Source organism: Melopsittacus undulatus, chromosome 1 (genome assembly GCF_012275295.1).
Source record: "Melopsittacus undulatus isolate bMelUnd1 chromosome 1, bMelUnd1.mat.Z, whole genome shotgun sequence".
NCBI lineage: Eukaryota > Metazoa > Chordata > Aves > Psittaciformes > Psittaculidae > Melopsittacus > Melopsittacus undulatus.
The window spans coordinates 52,310,737-52,327,583 of NC_047527.1; the positions used below are offsets into that span (position 1 = coordinate 52,310,737).

Sequence of the window (16,847 nt, forward strand, 5' to 3'; positions counted from 1 at the left end):
TTTAGAATGGAGTGTTTGGGGTCTTTTTAGCTAGCTGTGAGACGCTTGTGTATATTTCATAAAACAATAGGACTGTAGCTCATCACTACTGTACATTTTAAATGGCATGTTACAGGCCAAATGTTTTTATATTATTTTACATTTGGAAAGAGATGGAGAATTTAGAGGTCAGTCTCCTCCTTTCCTTCATCCGGTGAAATGCCCTCTGCTGACTTTTCTAAATGTAGGAGGAGGTGGTATAGGAAGCCAGCCAAAGCACGGGTCAATCTCATGGGAGCTGTAGATAAAATTTCTATATGCACCTCAGTCACTTAGTAATCTAAGCCTTGTTGAAAGCTAATGGGACTTGAAAGCACTTTGAAAATTTCATTTTGTGAAAGCCAATTTTCACATAGAGCAGTGCACAGGCAGCAGGGCTTGCTGATTGGCTAGCTCAGAGAAGGTAGGATTTAGTTTGTGCTTGAAAATCAGCTGATTACTATTCACTGCGCTGTCTCTTGGCTGATAATGAGAGAAAGTTCTGTTTTCTCTGAGCAAAGGATACTGTAGAGAGCCTCTATGTGCTAGTAGCTGCACTGGGCAGGATTTGTCCCAATAAAGCATTTCAGCTTGCTTTATAAGCAGTGTTTTCCTGAGATGTCAAGCTAACAAGATTCAGTCAGATCTGTGACTTATTGACAATCCATCTAAGATGAGGAAATAATGAAAAACACATTTTAAATTCATAGCTCAGTTCTGATTAACTCACTTGAGTGTAGCTGAGATGACTTGCTGTGGAATAGTGTTACTGCATATTGTTTTCTGGTTTTTTGCATTGTAAGGTGGTATCATTGAAAAAGGACAAAAAAAATGGTGGACTGGCTACAACTCAGATATAGATTCTGCATATAATTGATATGCATGGTATATTCTGAAGCCTGGGTTTAAACTAATGTTAGGAGAAACATTTTTTATTTGTTTCTGAATGAAATTCTGGTAGATTTCTTGCTTACAAACTGGTGACATTTCTTACCTGACTCTGAATTAATTACTGCCTCTTCAAAGAAGTGGCTCCTCTCTGCACCATCTGTGAATCTACTACCACGGAGGAGTCAGTTAAAATAAGGTTTAAAACTCAGGGGAGGTTTTTTCCATACCTCACGTAAGAGTAGCCATAGCCTCAGGCTTTCTTGCTTGGGCTGCCTCCTGGCTTAACATACTTACAGGGAACCAACTTCAGCAGAACTTTATCCACAGCTTGCTTTGTTTGCAATTTTCCAAGGCAAGAGAGATTTTCAAGGAAGTCTTATCAGGAAAGCCAGCATAGCTCTATAATTACAATATAGCTCTTCTAAAGACTACATAATAATTAATATTTGTAAGGCTAAAATTAGAAAGTGCTTTTCAAATGCCATCACAGTCAACACTGTAAGTCAAATGAAACAGAGTGATAAAAGCAAGAATGTAGGTTTTCAGCTCATTACAGGGGTTTTGTTTAATTTCAGTGAGATTCTTTAATGCACAGAATGTCTGGTGCTGGGATATGCAGAAGCAACAAATAATAATGAATACTGAAGTATGGTAGCTAGAAATCAGCAATTAATAAATAACACTGAAGTATTTGTGGCCAAGTTTTGCGAGTGTCTTTTGTGTATTTGTGGCCAAGTCTTTTGCCTTTTAGGTGTGCTAATTTTTACAGTAATAATGCTATAGGAGATTTCAGTAGAAGTAAATAGATGCATGGCACTGGGGTACTGGTTGAGTTTCTGGAACAGTCTTGGGAGGACTTTAATTAAAGCATTAGAAGCATCCAGGTTATATGACATGATTCTCTTTCATCAATATTTTCTTGACACCATAAAATACAAAAGATTGATCTGTATTCATTTGGATAGCTATTGGTGAGTGGAGGGCCCATATGGTTTTGTGATACCTTGACCAGCTTTATCTCAGACCTAAAAATTATTCACATTATTTATAGGAGCATGCATACTGTGCCTATGAAAACATACTCTTGTAGAAGTTTTAAAGTTAATTTAAGTCGATATGTTGTGGTAGAAAACAAATGTCTAAACCTGTTTTGAGAGAAGTTATAGCTGAAAGACTGCATGATCACTGCCTGAGTTTTTTGTTTTTATAGCAAAGCTTTGTTCTGCACTTCACTGGCCTCTATGGAGGCACTAAACCCTTAAGAACTCCTGGAAATGTGAGTGAAAGTTAAATGTATGCTACCATATCTACTCAACAAGCATATGGTAAAGGCTGCTCTTCAAAAATCAGATTATCAGAAACTGATCAGATCTTCACAATGTCTTCAACTCAGAAATCCCCTCATTTGGAGAGGGCAGGGATGAGCCAACATACAGCTGTAATGCTGTGGGCAGTGCAATGCAATTGCAAAAAATAATGAACTACCAGTTAATCTTGCTATTTGACTGCATCAGCACAACTGGAATCTGTCGTTTTCAGTAAGTATGCTATTTTAGACAGAAAGATCAAAATATTTTATTTTTGTTTACTTTGCTATGAAAAAAAACAGAACCTAATATTAAATTCCTTAGTCTACATCTGGACATGCAAAAAGGAATCCAGGATTGCAGAGCTGCTGACCACTGATGAGCTTCCCATGAGATTTCTGGGAGGCTGACAGAACTGAACATTCATGGAAACCTGATCAGCTAATGATGCACTTGCAGGTTCCTGTTGCTAAAATCTTGAGCACATTCCCTTATTGAGTATGAAAAAAATGTATTTCAGTTAAGGGAGATGTTCCCTTGCCTACAGTCAGTGATATTTATAGTTTAAAGTAGCATTTAACTGTGTTTTTTTGCATAACTTTTGAAAGGGCTTTTTTGTCTTACTTCCGAATTCTAGCATGGTTAAAAGAACAAGTAGCATCCATTTATGGATTATCAGATCACTGGACTGGGAGAGCATTAGTCACCTTGTAGTTTTCGTAGAATCAAAGAATAGTTTAGCTTGGAAGAGACCTTAAAGATCATCTAGTTCCACAGGCAGGGACACCTTCCACTAGACCAGGTTGCTCAAAGCCTCATCCAACCTGGCCTTGAACACTGCTAGAGATGGAGCATACCCAGCTTCTATGGCCATCTGTGAAATTCTCTTTTCATTACCCTATTAACAGCTAGTTTGTCCCATTTTAAAGGTTTATTAGGAAGAAGAGAATTCTTGACCTTCTCAATCTGTTAGCTTGTAGCCCGTTCTCCCAGTAATTTATTTATTCTTTTTTATCTCTGGTTTTATGCTTTCATGTGTATTTTGAGCAATTTCTGCTACATAATGGGTTTGGGGGGAGGGGGGTTTGACAGTGTAATTGCAAATGGAATCATTGCTTTTGGCTTTTTTTGCCATGCATCTGTTAAGAAAGCATTTACCATATCTCAAGTTCATGTTGAGTGGATCATGCATAGTTGAGAACACCACTCCCTCTATGCAAGTATATTAGCTAGTTGTCCTTGAATGGTCATGTGATAGGCAGCCACAGCAGCAAGCAGCAAAAGGAAAAATACTTCTGTAAAAGGTGAAGACAGTTATCATTGCTGCTAGAAACTGGAGTAGGTGTTAGTCAAGGGCACCGTTTTATAACCACCTCCTCACACAGGGTGGATGCATCTGCTCACTGAAGAAAGTTTATTGCACTCTTTTCAAGATGGAATTTAATTGCTGCAGATATGTCTTGCATCTTGTCAGTCCACTGTTGCTATCAAGACATGCCTAATGGCTACAACTACCTATTCACTGTCCCTGGGGAGCCTTTGGAGCTTAAGGGCATCTGTTCATTTTCTGCACAGTTCTAGTTTTAGTATCTGTCACTGAATTAGGTTTCAGGTGGACCAAACATCAGCTTTTGGATTTGATATTCTACACTAAAAGAAAAAAGTTTAAGAAGCTATTTGTTCCTTGTTTAAGCCACCAGCTTTTCTAGAAATTGAAAAATTACCCATAGATTTACAAGCCCATCTCAGTAAGTGCCAGGGACATTTCAGGATTCAGTTTTACTTGTTTCTTGGTGCATTTGCTTTCTTTCCTACATCTGAACACTTTTTTCCTGTATTGTGGGCTAGTTGATCGCATCTGTATTGATCGCATACCCTATTTGCAATGCCAGTTGTTAGAATTGGGTCTCACAACAACAAGCAGAAATAAGGGCTCTAAAAAACTCAGTGTATGGAAGCAGCTTCTTAAGAGTTTAAACCATTCTTAAAAGCTGTGTGATTTTCCATTTCCTAATAAGTTTGCATTCCCAGAGCAGCAACTAACAGCTACTGGTAATACAACTAATGGTTGTGATATATACAACTGATCATTTCTGTTGAGTTTTTTCAGTAATGCATTTAATTAGACTGGGGTTTGGAGGGTTGATTTCTCCTTTTCATCTTCTGGTGTCAGTATGTTGTTGATTTCTTTTTTTCACAGCAGAAATCTTTGATACCAACTACTATATTGTGTAGCTAATGGGGTACGCCACAGGCTTACTGTTAGGCAGCACAGTTCTTTCTCTTCAGACCTTCTTCTCCTGCAAGGGGGCAACTGCTGCGAATAACCTTCCTGCCTATTGTGCACACATCTGTTAAGTGGATGCTTAGAACAATTACAGGTTCTTTCTCTATCACGAGTCTCTGGAATCACATTGTTCAGTTCTTCATGACAATAAATCCTCAACCCTACCTAGCCTCTAATGCTTTTCAATTCTAGCTGGAGACAAGTAATAATTTATTCATATGTCAGAAAATAATTTGAAAAATGTCAAGAATAAAAGAAAAATGGAGTAGAAAAGAATTACTTTCTGGGAATTAAGGTAGGATTTTAGGTTGGGTTTTTTTCCTTTCAATGTCCTGAACGTAAAAATGTTTGGAGGCTGTATGTAAGGGCTGGAGAGGAAAAGCAAGAAAACACTTTAGAATACTTGAGGAGAGCAGGAAATCCTGTCAAGCACTTTTAATTAGATTGTCTTATCATTTGGACAGTAAGATTGGGAAAAACATTCTCAGCACTGAAGAACAGGACATTTCTTCTAGAAGAACATTTGGAATCAAGCTTGAAGGACTTGTCAGAGCTCAGCTTTCTCTGGCCTGAAAAATGCTAATACTTTGCCTAAAGATTTATTTTTCTCATAATTTTTTTTCTTCATAAAGAATGACAAATTAAAAATCTTTAGGAAGAAATTAGTGTTTAGGATCTATCCCCAGTTGTATTTTGTGATGTAGGAATATAAATCGTGAGACGAATTATGCTGTCTATAGCAAAAAAGAAAATCAAGAATAAATTGTCATAGGTTATCCCAGGGCTGTCAAAAAGAAATGACTGTTACAAAGTAGAACCCAAACATCTTGTATCTCAAGTGAATCTGTAAGAAAAGTGAAATAACACATAATGAAACTGGCTACATTGCCCCTCAGTTTCTCAAAGATTCTGGCATCTTACAAGGGAAAAAGAAGAAGGCTGTGTAGACAGAGGGTATTTTCTAACCTTTCTTTCAGTTTTATCTAAAACATGTTCAGATGAACAATCTTGAAACATCACCTGTTTGTCCACTGACAGAATGCAATGGAGCCATTTAGATTTTCTCCATTAAACGAAGTTGTGAATCAGAATTCTCGAAGCAATAGAGTGGTTATTTTTTGTCCTTGATCAAGCTTAAATAATCTTAATATTGTGTCATGAACTTACAGAATCTTTCCAGGTCACTACTCTGTAAAAATCTGCCTTTCCACAATCTTATTTTTAGCTACACTCTTTAAAAGATGGTAGCAATAGTAATTTTGCTGAATATTTGTTGAAGATTTGAGAGAACTAGCATTTTTCTACAGTGACTAAAATACACTCCTTCCTCTTAGCAGTAGGAGAGGTTGGCCCAAAACCTTTCTAAATGACTTTAATTACCCAAAAAGCTACATTGAATCCTACAATATTAAAACATAAGCAAGCTAAACTTGCACTATATATTATTAGTTATCTTACTGTGACATTCAATATGCCACTTGGACCATGCATGTATTATGTATCTAGGACACTTATAAGTAAAATACTTACTGTAAATTTCCATATGGTGGAGACTGATTTAGGAATTGTCACACATCAGAATGAAATCTCACAAAAGTATGATCTGCTCTGTGCTGTAAATTAAAAGAAAAAAATAATTAGAAAAGGTGTCCAGTTTTGCATCCACATCATCTTGAATGTGGTAATTCCAAATACTGTAGGTTTAGATTCTGCTGTTATTTCTACTCTGAGACCTTCTGATGTTTCTTGTGTTCCAACAGTCATAGGTTCCTATTGTTTTAATTGGCTTTTTCTCCTGTTACATGAACTGCCAAAGTCAGAAAAAGACAAGTTGTGGGACTATAGGGAAACCTGTGAGACTAGCTGTATATGCAGAATTCTTAGAAGCAGAGAAAATAAGGCAGAGAATACATAACATCTTTGCCTAGAAAATCATGGGTGATAAAATTATCCTTTGAAATTGCTGAAAATTCAGAAGTTTTAGACTATTACCATCCTTTTTCTTACACCTGAGTTCCAAGTAAGTTAGGTCATAACTGTAATGTTATTTGCCTAGTGAGTTGGTTTTGACTTGCCTGTAATATAGAATCACAAAGTCATAGAATCACAGAATTATTTGGGTTGTAAGGGACCTTCGAAGATCATCTTGTCCAACTCCCTGCCATGATAATACAGTAACAACATATTACTACATTTTTCACTAAGTACTTGACTTTTAGAATGAAAGTTTTATTTTCGAAGTGAGCTGAAAGTACCAAAACATGGGTGCCAAACTGCCCAAATCTTCAATGTGTAGTTTTGTAATGTTTTAAGAGTGTTGGTTTCTTCACTAGAGGAACATTTAGGCTAATACATTGTCCATTTGTCCTCCAGTTAGCTGATTGAAGACATTCCTCTAGATAAGCCACTAATTGCTTACTGCAGTGTTGCAGTACAGTAATGGATTCAGTATGAATGTTTAGTTTATAGTACTTCATAACATTTTGCATTTGTTTATTTTTATTGGCTCAGTGATTTTAAAGTAGTGGTTTAAGACTGGGGTACACATTGAATGTCATAAATAAGACATGCAGAAATGGATAGGACAAGGCATACATAAAGTGCTGTGGTGGTTCTCAACATTTTATGTTTCTGTAACATTTCCTGTGGGCTGGTACCCAGCTTTAGCACGACACTAGAGGATGCCCTGTGTGTTTGTCTACAAAGGCACAGGTTGTTGAGGAAAGCACTGCAGAGGACATGGCTGCCATGGCATGGCAGAGTTCTTTACCATTTCCCCCTGGTTTTGCAAGGTGATACACTGCTGCAAAAAAACTGTAACTTCTGCCTCGCTTCAGGAAGTACGATTTCAGAACTGGGGTAATTTGATGGATAGTGTATACTAAGAAAAATATTAGAAACCAGGAAGCCATATCGTCTCTTGAGGCTCATTTCATTCCAAATACCCCTTCCCTAGGTTATCATCCAGTTGTTAAGAGAAAGAGTAATGTTATCCATTTTTTATAATTCCACCTCTGGGTATTACAGAGATAAATACCTAAATGCTGGAGAACTAACTTTCTTTCAGAGCACTGTTTCAGGGGGAAAAGACTTAAATGCAGATAGGTGCTATGACAGAAAAGAAATTGACACTAAATGAAAAATATGATTATAGTGATATGAATATATGTGTATAGTCACGGTTTCTCAAAGTTCCCCAGAGACAAGCTTCCAATCATAAGACTTTCAGATAGTAACCTTTCATTTGATTTATTGTTTCAGGACCAATGCAGGAGACAATATATGACTTTTGGAGAATGGTATGGCATGAAAACACAGCCAGCATAATCATGGTTACTAATCTCGTAGAAGTGGGAAGGGTAAGTGATTTTTATACTTAAAAATATGAATGACTTCCAAGGTGTTTGCTTTTGGAAATTAAATAGCAGACCAACAAGATGCTTATATTCTGAGTATAGCACATAAAATATTTATGACTGCCTGTGCTAAGAGGTTCATTATCAATTATTTTTAAACATTCCTGGGGTGCTTGGCTTTGATAACATTAGGACAATGAAAAAGTAACTGATAAAGCTGCATTCTGTAAAGCATAGCCTGCAAAGACTGCCAAACAGGGAAAGCATCATATTTTTGTATATATCTCAGGCATACCATTTCTATTAAGGGAAACCAGGGAACTGGTTACACAATGAGATATGGAGTCATCTATTTTTTTAAGGGAGGCTGATGGGGAGAAAACAGATTTCGGAGGAAAGTAGTTAAACTATAAAATCACACCTTCTTCATGGTATATTAAGTCCAAATTAATCTGATTTATTTGGGTTGTCAGTCCTATAAACCACTCAGACTAAACCAGAAAAAAAAATAGCTTTGCTTATTTGTACACTGAATTTGTGGACCAGGAGGTCATCTCTGGGAGCTGAGTAGTAAGGAAAGCTTGAGTTATTTGGTGTTGATACGTGTACTTTTCTTTCTTTCTTTCTGAACTTCTAAAGTAAGCCTCCTACTTAAGTCATTATGGCTAATTTTGTTTTCAACATGTATTGAAAGGAACTGTTTTCTTTATTTCTCATTACTGTCAATAACTGAGTCTTTTAATTTACTGCTTTGTCTATGCACTGGTGTCTTAGTCCTCATCTGGGATGGGTATCTTTCAAAGAACTTTGCTTGGGAACAGAGCATAAAGCTTTCATTTGAAATGAACCCCCCCCCCCAAAAAGAAAAAAACACAAAAAAAACCCAAAACAAACAAAAAAACTAATCACTGCTTCTGTTGCAACTACTGCAATTATTGTACATCTGATAAGTGTAGAGATAAGAAGTCAAGTGCACATATCTTGGTGTGAGCCACGTGTTTTTAAGAGATGTTTTTAATTTCACACCAGTGGAGTGGCTGATACCCCTCTGCCCTGTGGCATTTGCATGAGGAGAGAGCACTGTTTATGTGATGCGAGTCAAAGTGTTGGATCTTGTCTCCTTTCTAGCAAGTCCAGTTTCAACAATCTCAATTTATTCTTCCCTATGTCCTTTGTCAATTGTTAATACAAATCCTAATGTTTTTAGATATCTGGGTGCCCAAGCCTGACAACTGATCAGGTGCCTGTATTACTTTAGACATAAAAAAACAGGATTTGTGACTGCAGTTGCATATATACAACTAATTGCATAGACGAAAAAAGGTCATGGAAGCTGTCTTAAAAGTACAGTCCCTTGAGTGAAGAGGAAGGTAGAAATAGTGGGATGGTCACATATCGATTCAAAACTGATTTGTAAACATAAAAAGCTCTCAGTAAACCCTTTGCTGAAGCTTCATACACATTCATAAGTATCTAAGCACACAGAAAGGGATATTTTCAGGGTAGGGATAAACAAGCCTTAGAACAAAAATAGTATACTGCATGAAACCACAAATTGTTTTCCTAAAGTCAGTATTAGAAAGCATCAATTAGAGCAAACTGTCAGGTATCAGCTAGGGAGACACCCGCCTTGTTGCTGGTGTTGGCAGCCTCAACTCAGAACATTTAGGTATGCAGCACATTCCTTTAGCAGCAAGCAACAGTTTGTGCCTCCATGGAGATTTCTTCAGGGTGCAGGCATCCTAGTGGGATACAGATCTTCAGTTTTGTTTTTTTCTGGCAGTGGTAAAAATGACTTTGTTCTCACTTTCTCTGGAGGCCAACATAGGTGAGATCAGAGAACAGAAATTGAAATGAGCTTTTAATGGAAATGAGATTATGTGAGCCACAAAAAATGCAGCCAGTCCTCCATCAGTGCTTCTGTCCTACTCCTAGAGCTGGAAACATCAGCAACAGGGAGACATATTACAAACACACCATCTGTCCCACAACCCCTAACACAAGCTCTGTGCCACCTTGATTAGTAATGATTTTAATGGACCTTTTGGTAGCATTCCTGCAGGGCAAACCTTGTAACCTTCCCAACCTTGAGGTTTTCTATTTCAATTGTTCTTGGTATAAGATTTGTAGAGGTTTATAATTTATATTTTTTAACCCTCTTGACCCACTGTAAGCTGAGGAGGAAAAAAAATCTTTATATTTTCAGGGAAGCAGAATTTCTGTTTAACGTGTTTGCCATACAGTGTACATCTTTCATGAATTAATCATTAAGGGGGCGTATGTGTATTTGTTTACCAGCACTGGCTGGATAGTCATTAAATCAGTGCTAGGAACTTGCTTCTTGCCCTGGAGCATTAAGCATCAGGACTGTTTTAACTGCGGATGGAGGAATCACCATGAGGCTGTCCCTAATACAAGCACCTGCTGCAAATGACTCAGTCCCTACATTACCCTCCAGCAGGGTCTGGGTACATCTGCCAATATCTGTCATTATCTGAGGCACACTTGTCAAAACCACGCATCCCTTTAAGCTCTTGTGTGTTCCAACAAGGGACCCTTGTCAGAGTTTCTGGCACCTGCAGACTGCTGTGCACCTGGTATTTAAATGGCACAGAAATGTGTTATGATTGTTTTCTCTCTTTAATGAATCCACCTGAGGGACATTTAGCTCTTTATCTAGTAGCCTGTTACCCAGTCACTCACATTTACACTGCTTGTATGGAAATTCAGAACTCACTTGTGCTGTTATACTAATCCATCTGCCAAAAGTCTTATCACAAAATCTGCAGGGCTCCCAGAGGAGACTTTTGTACTGGTAATTTAAGCTAATGATTTCTAAACATATTTAGTCAGTTTTAGGAAGACCTCATTAGAATGTGACTGTTTATTAAAAATCTAAATGAGGTCTCACAGTCATTTAGAAAAATCATTGCTGAGTTGCATGAACAGTTCTTTGATAATGGGTGATGATGGGTTTTTTTAGTTAAGATTGGCCTAGGTTGACATAAGAACTTTTACAAGAAAAGCTAAACAAATAAGCAAACCTTGAAGCAGCCTTTGAAAAAGAAAAGTCTCTGACATCTTCATGCTGGAATCAACAACTTTCCACTCACAATGAAGTTCACAATAAGGGAATGACAAGTAATTAATGGTATAACATAGCTACATTTTAGTGCAAGAATCGTAATTCTCCAAACCACACCCTAACAAGTGAAAAAGCAAAACCAAGACTCATAAAAATATATCAGTACAACCCCAAGCTATTTCAAAGCAATATATTTGGGATTATATTATTGCAAGAGGTTTGCAAGTGGTAAAGCAACTGAAGGTGGATGTGTAATTTCAGACAAAATCTCTTCCTGAGAGATTTAGTATGCTCTGGTGGGTTATTCTAGATGAAACAAAGCTGTTCATCCCAGCAGAGTAGGTGTGATCATAAAATGGACACAGAAGAACTTACTTGCTTACTCCAAGAGTCTGCTCATGAGTACAGGCTTCAACAGACCTGGAGCCTTTCATGGAAAGCAGTGGGAACTAGATCAAGGTCTTTCTGTACTGGCCAAAGTCTCTGGTTGCTTCTTGAAGTGTTTCAATGTTTACACACATTGGAACATTTCTTTTCTCCTTAAAGTTATTTTGGGAAGATTTAGAATGTATTCAATTTGCCATCTAGCTGTCACCTCTGTCTTTGCTCTTGTTGGGCTGGTGTTAATACTTGGTTGGCAGAATCAAACTTGGCATGTCACATCATTTGTTATTTGTCAGTAGTCACTGTCTCTCCCACTCTTTTTTTTTTTTCTTCCTTAAGGCAGGAGAAATTTCTTAATACCTGATTAATCAGTGGTGAAATGCACTGATGAAATTCAGTGGAGGTGGTTAATACATAAATGTGCTGCAAGGACTTGTGGTTGTCTATCTTGCTTTTAATATAACAAAGTATTTACAAACAAAATCACTAGAAATAATTACAAAAACTAAAACCTCACCCCAGGAGCATAGTAATTACAGTAATTAGAATTTCTCAATTATTATCCAGAATTAGAAAACTGCCAGTGCTAATAGTGTTAATAAGCACACAAAAGACCCTTTTTTTGAAAGGAGGCAAGGTTGATGACAACAGAATGGATGTGACACAAACAGAGGAATGAAGGTCAGCTGTAGACTGGTAAATAGTCCCTATGCCTAAGCACATGCCTTAGCGTTACCAAAACAGCTTCTCACTGCTGTATGATCTCTCAATTGTGTTGTGCTTTTCTGAGAGCTCTCTCACACTCCTCCCGGGTGACTTTTCCCTCCCCGGAGCCAACAGGGCTGTGTCTGCATAGAGAAAAAGATAGAACACAGTGGTGGCTTAGTTTTTCCATTGACTTTTTTAATGGACCTGAAGTTGACATGTTACATACGCAGCACTCTTGTCTGCCTTGCTGCAAAAATGTTGAGGGTTTGACTTTTCCTGCTTAAGAGTATTGGGTGCACAGGAGAGTGAAGAGACCTGTACAGTGGTCTTCTGACAGAGAGGGAATATCTCCTTGATGCTGGCTGGCCTAAAAGCACTCCCTGTTGTAAGGGAACATCTATCAGAAAAGAGTTGCTCTTCTCAGGACTGTATAGACCCTGCCCTAAATAGTCATATGTTCTTGGACCTTGGGTGCTCAGGATGTGCAGTCTTGGTCAACATTCAAGAGACATTTCTAAACCATATGCAAATATGTTTCCTTAACAAACAAAACAAACAAACCCCAGGTGTCTTTATGTTGAACCAGGTCTTCTTCAGATCCACCTGATGATCTGTTTCTGCTATAGACAGACATTAGACATCCAAGAAAAACTGCCAATTAAGGCCCTGTCGAAAGACTTCTAACTAAAGTATGTTGCAAGAACTAAATTAAAACTTTGTATGAAATTCCAGCAACATAAAAACTGAAAAATTTCCAATGAACGTGCCAGCTATTCTTGGAATAAAAAGGAATTTTTCAGCACAAAGCTGTTATGAAGCTTGAACTTACGCACATGCAAGTTTTGACAATCTTCCATGTGGAAGAACGCTCTAATAAACAAAGGTAAATTCAAATTGTATTTAAGATTCAGATCAGCTGTTACAGAGATATTGCAGAGGTGAAACATGGTAACTCTTTAACAGGTCACATAAACAATACTTTTGCATTTGGTATAAATAGAACACAATCTAATTGAAACTGCCTCTAGATGTAATAAGCCAAATCACTTACATTGGTTTTAGTTCAGGATACTGTCATTAATGCTCCTTAGATGTGCCAAAGAGTTTCTAAGCTTACTGGTAACTAAGATTTAATTTTAACTTTTCTACTAAAAGAAAGAAACCACATTTTGTAAATGAGAAGGAGAAAGGTTGCTATATGAAGCCCTTCCCTTCCTCTAGGTAATTCTAGTCTCAGCTTCTGAAAACCTATATAGATAGTGTCCTTCACCATCTAGAGAAGTTTTTTTTCTCAATCATGTTTACCCAGAAAACCTGGGACCTGTGCTTATGGTATGTATATGTTAATATGTATTCTGCTATTACACTTTTGGTTTCACTGTCATTCCAGTTTCATTTGATGGATAGAGTTCAGACTTTCAAGAGTATCAGTGAGAAAAAAAGAAAACCATCATAACTTGAAATTATTGTTAGTCATTCAAATCTGAACCCTTCTAGTCAGCAAAACAGATCCCAGCTTTCTAGACTTCTAACCAGAAACAGCAAGTTAACATTACTCTATTATGTGTAGCAGGGGAGAAGCCCTTAGGGAAAAAAAATTGGCAGCTCTTCAGCAAAGAGAAGGAAGGATTCTGCAATCATTTAATAAAGTTGTCCCCAGATTAGCAATGTTATCATCATCAAACACGACATCAATTTACAAGTGCTCCGAAGCGTCCCATGTCACTCAAAGCAGACATAGTTTCATTCCTTAGTGTTTTGATGCATTCTTGTTGCCAGCAAAAGCTATGTTTCAAAGAATTCTAATCAACAGAGATTAATATCTTAATGCTCACTAATCCAATTGAGATAATTCACTTTGAGGAATAAATAAAAGAGGTTTAAGGATACACAAATGCATTGACCCCCTTCCTGCATTAGCCACTGAAGTCCTGCAAGTGTTAAGTGCAGTTTGCAAAGAGAGCTTCAAGTTCTTCTTTGAAATGTTGGGGTTAGCAAAATGGCTTCATTACTGCAAGTCTCACCTCAGCAGTCTCATTAATCTCTCAGTCTTTCCCTATAGCAAAAAATATCCTGGAGGCACTGACACGGTTTTACCTTACCCAGTAGAGTAACACATAGAGCTTTCAAACCTCACATCAGATGATCAGGTTTAGAACCAGAAGGCAATCTGCTAACTTGATGATGCTTTGTAACTCAACTAATGTAATGATTCTGCTCTTGGAACAAGGCAGAGGCTGTTCTGCTCAATGTAGGCACATTAGGTCCTCAAAGCCCAGGATCTAAGCAATATGCCCATACTTTCACAGTTGTGTAAGGGATTAAGACAGGCTTTGAGGAGCTCCAGCTAATCCTGTAACCATCCTTCACCTTTGCATGGAACCATCCTTATCATAGAATCATAGAATCATAGAATAGTTAGGATTGGAAAGGACCTCAAGATCATCTAGTTCCAACCCCCCTGCCATGGGCAGGGACACCTCACATTAACCATATCACCCAAGGCTTCATCCAACCTGGTCTTGAACACCGCCAGGGATGAAGCATTCACTACCTCCCTGGGCAACCCATTCCAGTACCTCACCACCCTAACAGTAAAGAATTTCTTCCTTATATCCAGTCTAAACCATAGAATCATAGAAATAGTTAGGGTTGCAAAGGACCTTAAGATCATAGTTCCAACCCCCCTGCCATGGGCAGGGACACCTCACACTATCATTTCTGTACTCAGCTTTTCTTTCTCCAGGGCTTGACTAAGGTGAAGTAATTTACAGCCTATTTTAGTGGCCAGTGGGAAACCAAACTGCCTAAACATAAGAAACAAAATAGAGGTAATCTATATTCTTCTGTTGGTATTAGCAATGGAGGCAGGAGCACTACAACAGCTTTATCTTGGGTTACTTTTACCCTAAAGCAATTCCTGTAGACTTAATTTGGTTTTATGGCCAAAGGAACGCCATACCATGGGTTTGGCCCATCAGCTTAATTTCATCTAACCCAAGCCACTGGATTGGTGGCATGCTACCACTATACCATATTCTTAAGAAAAAAACATCATGCTCATTCCCTTGGAAAGCTGAGTGTGTGGCTACAATTGGAATGTCCAGAAAACCAGCTATTCTGGGCAGAAATTGGATGAGAGTGTACCCATCAAGCAACCTATGATTGCGCTGCTGGGGCAACATAGGGCAGCAAAAGGTGAAGAATTATGTCAGCTCTGAGTTGTCACTGGAAGAAATTAGACTGAGCTAGTAAAATTCAGGGAGACATCTCTCCTCCTCTGGGAGCTGTGAACAATATAAAGACTTCTGGCTGCCTTTATACAGATCCATTCATCTAAAGGTGCCAAACAGTATCTTAAGTGTTGTATTTCTCTTCCATTCTTTCTTTAGAAAGCTGTAAAATGAGGTATAAATCAATTAACTGGTTTGCTCAAAAGCAAACAAAGAAAATGAAAAAAAAAGACTTTTTTAACATCTGTCAAAGGTTGTTTTATAACTTATAAAATGTTGTTAAATCATAATATATTTTTTATTTGAAAAGTCTTTAAAAGAAAATAGTTTCAATTATTGGATGTCCTTTTACTTCACATCAGCCAAATAAAAGTATATGACGTTATCCTAGCTACATCTGTGAAATCTGTTAAAAATTTTCACTGGTGAGCTTGGTTGGCTATTTCATTTTATATTGTAGAGGTTTCACTTCAAAATTTATGTCTGACTTATCGTCATTACTTAGTTCGGGATTAATTTTAAATTAGAATGTATAATACTGCTCTTCACTAACCACAATCCATGCAGTGCATAGCCAGTTATATCACCTTTTAGATAAGAATATTTCAGAATCAAAGGGAATTGGAAACTTTGAATAATAAGTGTTATTTAAACTGTTCTGTACGAACTGCAAAGTATATTTCACAGCCAGCTCACATATTAATTCTGTAATATTCCTCCTATTCCAAACCTCTAAGTAAATGAATTACTGTCTTGGCTTTCATACTGCCTTTAGCTAGATGTGTCACATTGCCAAATGGCTAAATACACAGCTTCGGAAGTCACAATTTGTGTTCATTAGCTGTCCACTGCCTACATTGTTTGTTATATTTAGAAGTAGGAACAACTTTCCATGTTCATTTCTAATTCTTAGTTTCTCACATTAGACTATTTTGCTGGGGGATGAAGCTAGAGGGATGAAGTAGATAATCATATTCTCCAAATTTCTGAAATTACTGGTAAAATAAACATGTTTGGAACAACTGGACAGTGTACCTTGGGATGAATAGATTAAACCAGAGCATTTTCATTATGTCTCTGGCAATCACCCTTTCATCTCATCTTGTGATGAACATCTGTATTTTTTGGCACGTTGTTAGGATATAAATGTGGGGTGTATCTGAACAAACTCTCAATTATAGTTCTGTTCAGATGAGATTTCAAAATTATGTTTTCTACTTTGTGGACGATATTTACTGTTATGGTAGCAACTGCGTGAAAAAAACACAAAACCCTAATGCATTTAGTGTTCAGTTCTGGATTCATGTATCAATTATTTAGCTAAACCTTCTGTTAGTAGGGTTTTTTGTAAAACATGTACCAAATGTTTATAAAAAAAGGAAAGAGGTTCGTCAAGTTACAGTAGCTAAAGCTGTGCTAAAAAGAAAAAGTGAACATATGTTACCAGCAGTGTTTCTCATATTTGAGGAGTAAAACCATATTCTATTTTGTTGCAATTGTCTTTCCTTGTGCAAATAAAGGCCCTGATCCAATAAACATTTGTAAGTGTGATTTTGATTTTCACTATTTAATCTACTT

At 37.4% G+C, this 16,847-nt stretch overlaps 1 protein-coding gene across 5 annotated transcripts in view; it reads left to right on the forward strand.

The window, feature by feature from the left end:
* The window catches only part of PTPRM (protein tyrosine phosphatase receptor type M), a 475,841-nt gene that overhangs the window by 434,093 nt on the left and 24,901 nt on the right, over positions 1–16,847 (forward strand). For all 5 annotated transcript variants that reach the window (XM_013130096.3, XM_031052840.2, XM_031052841.2 and 2 more), the window contains one exon: positions 7,765–7,862. In XM_013130096.3, the coding sequence (XP_012985550.2) occupies positions 7,765–7,862 (98 nt within the window). The remainder of the gene's footprint in view (positions 1–7,764; positions 7,863–16,847) is intronic.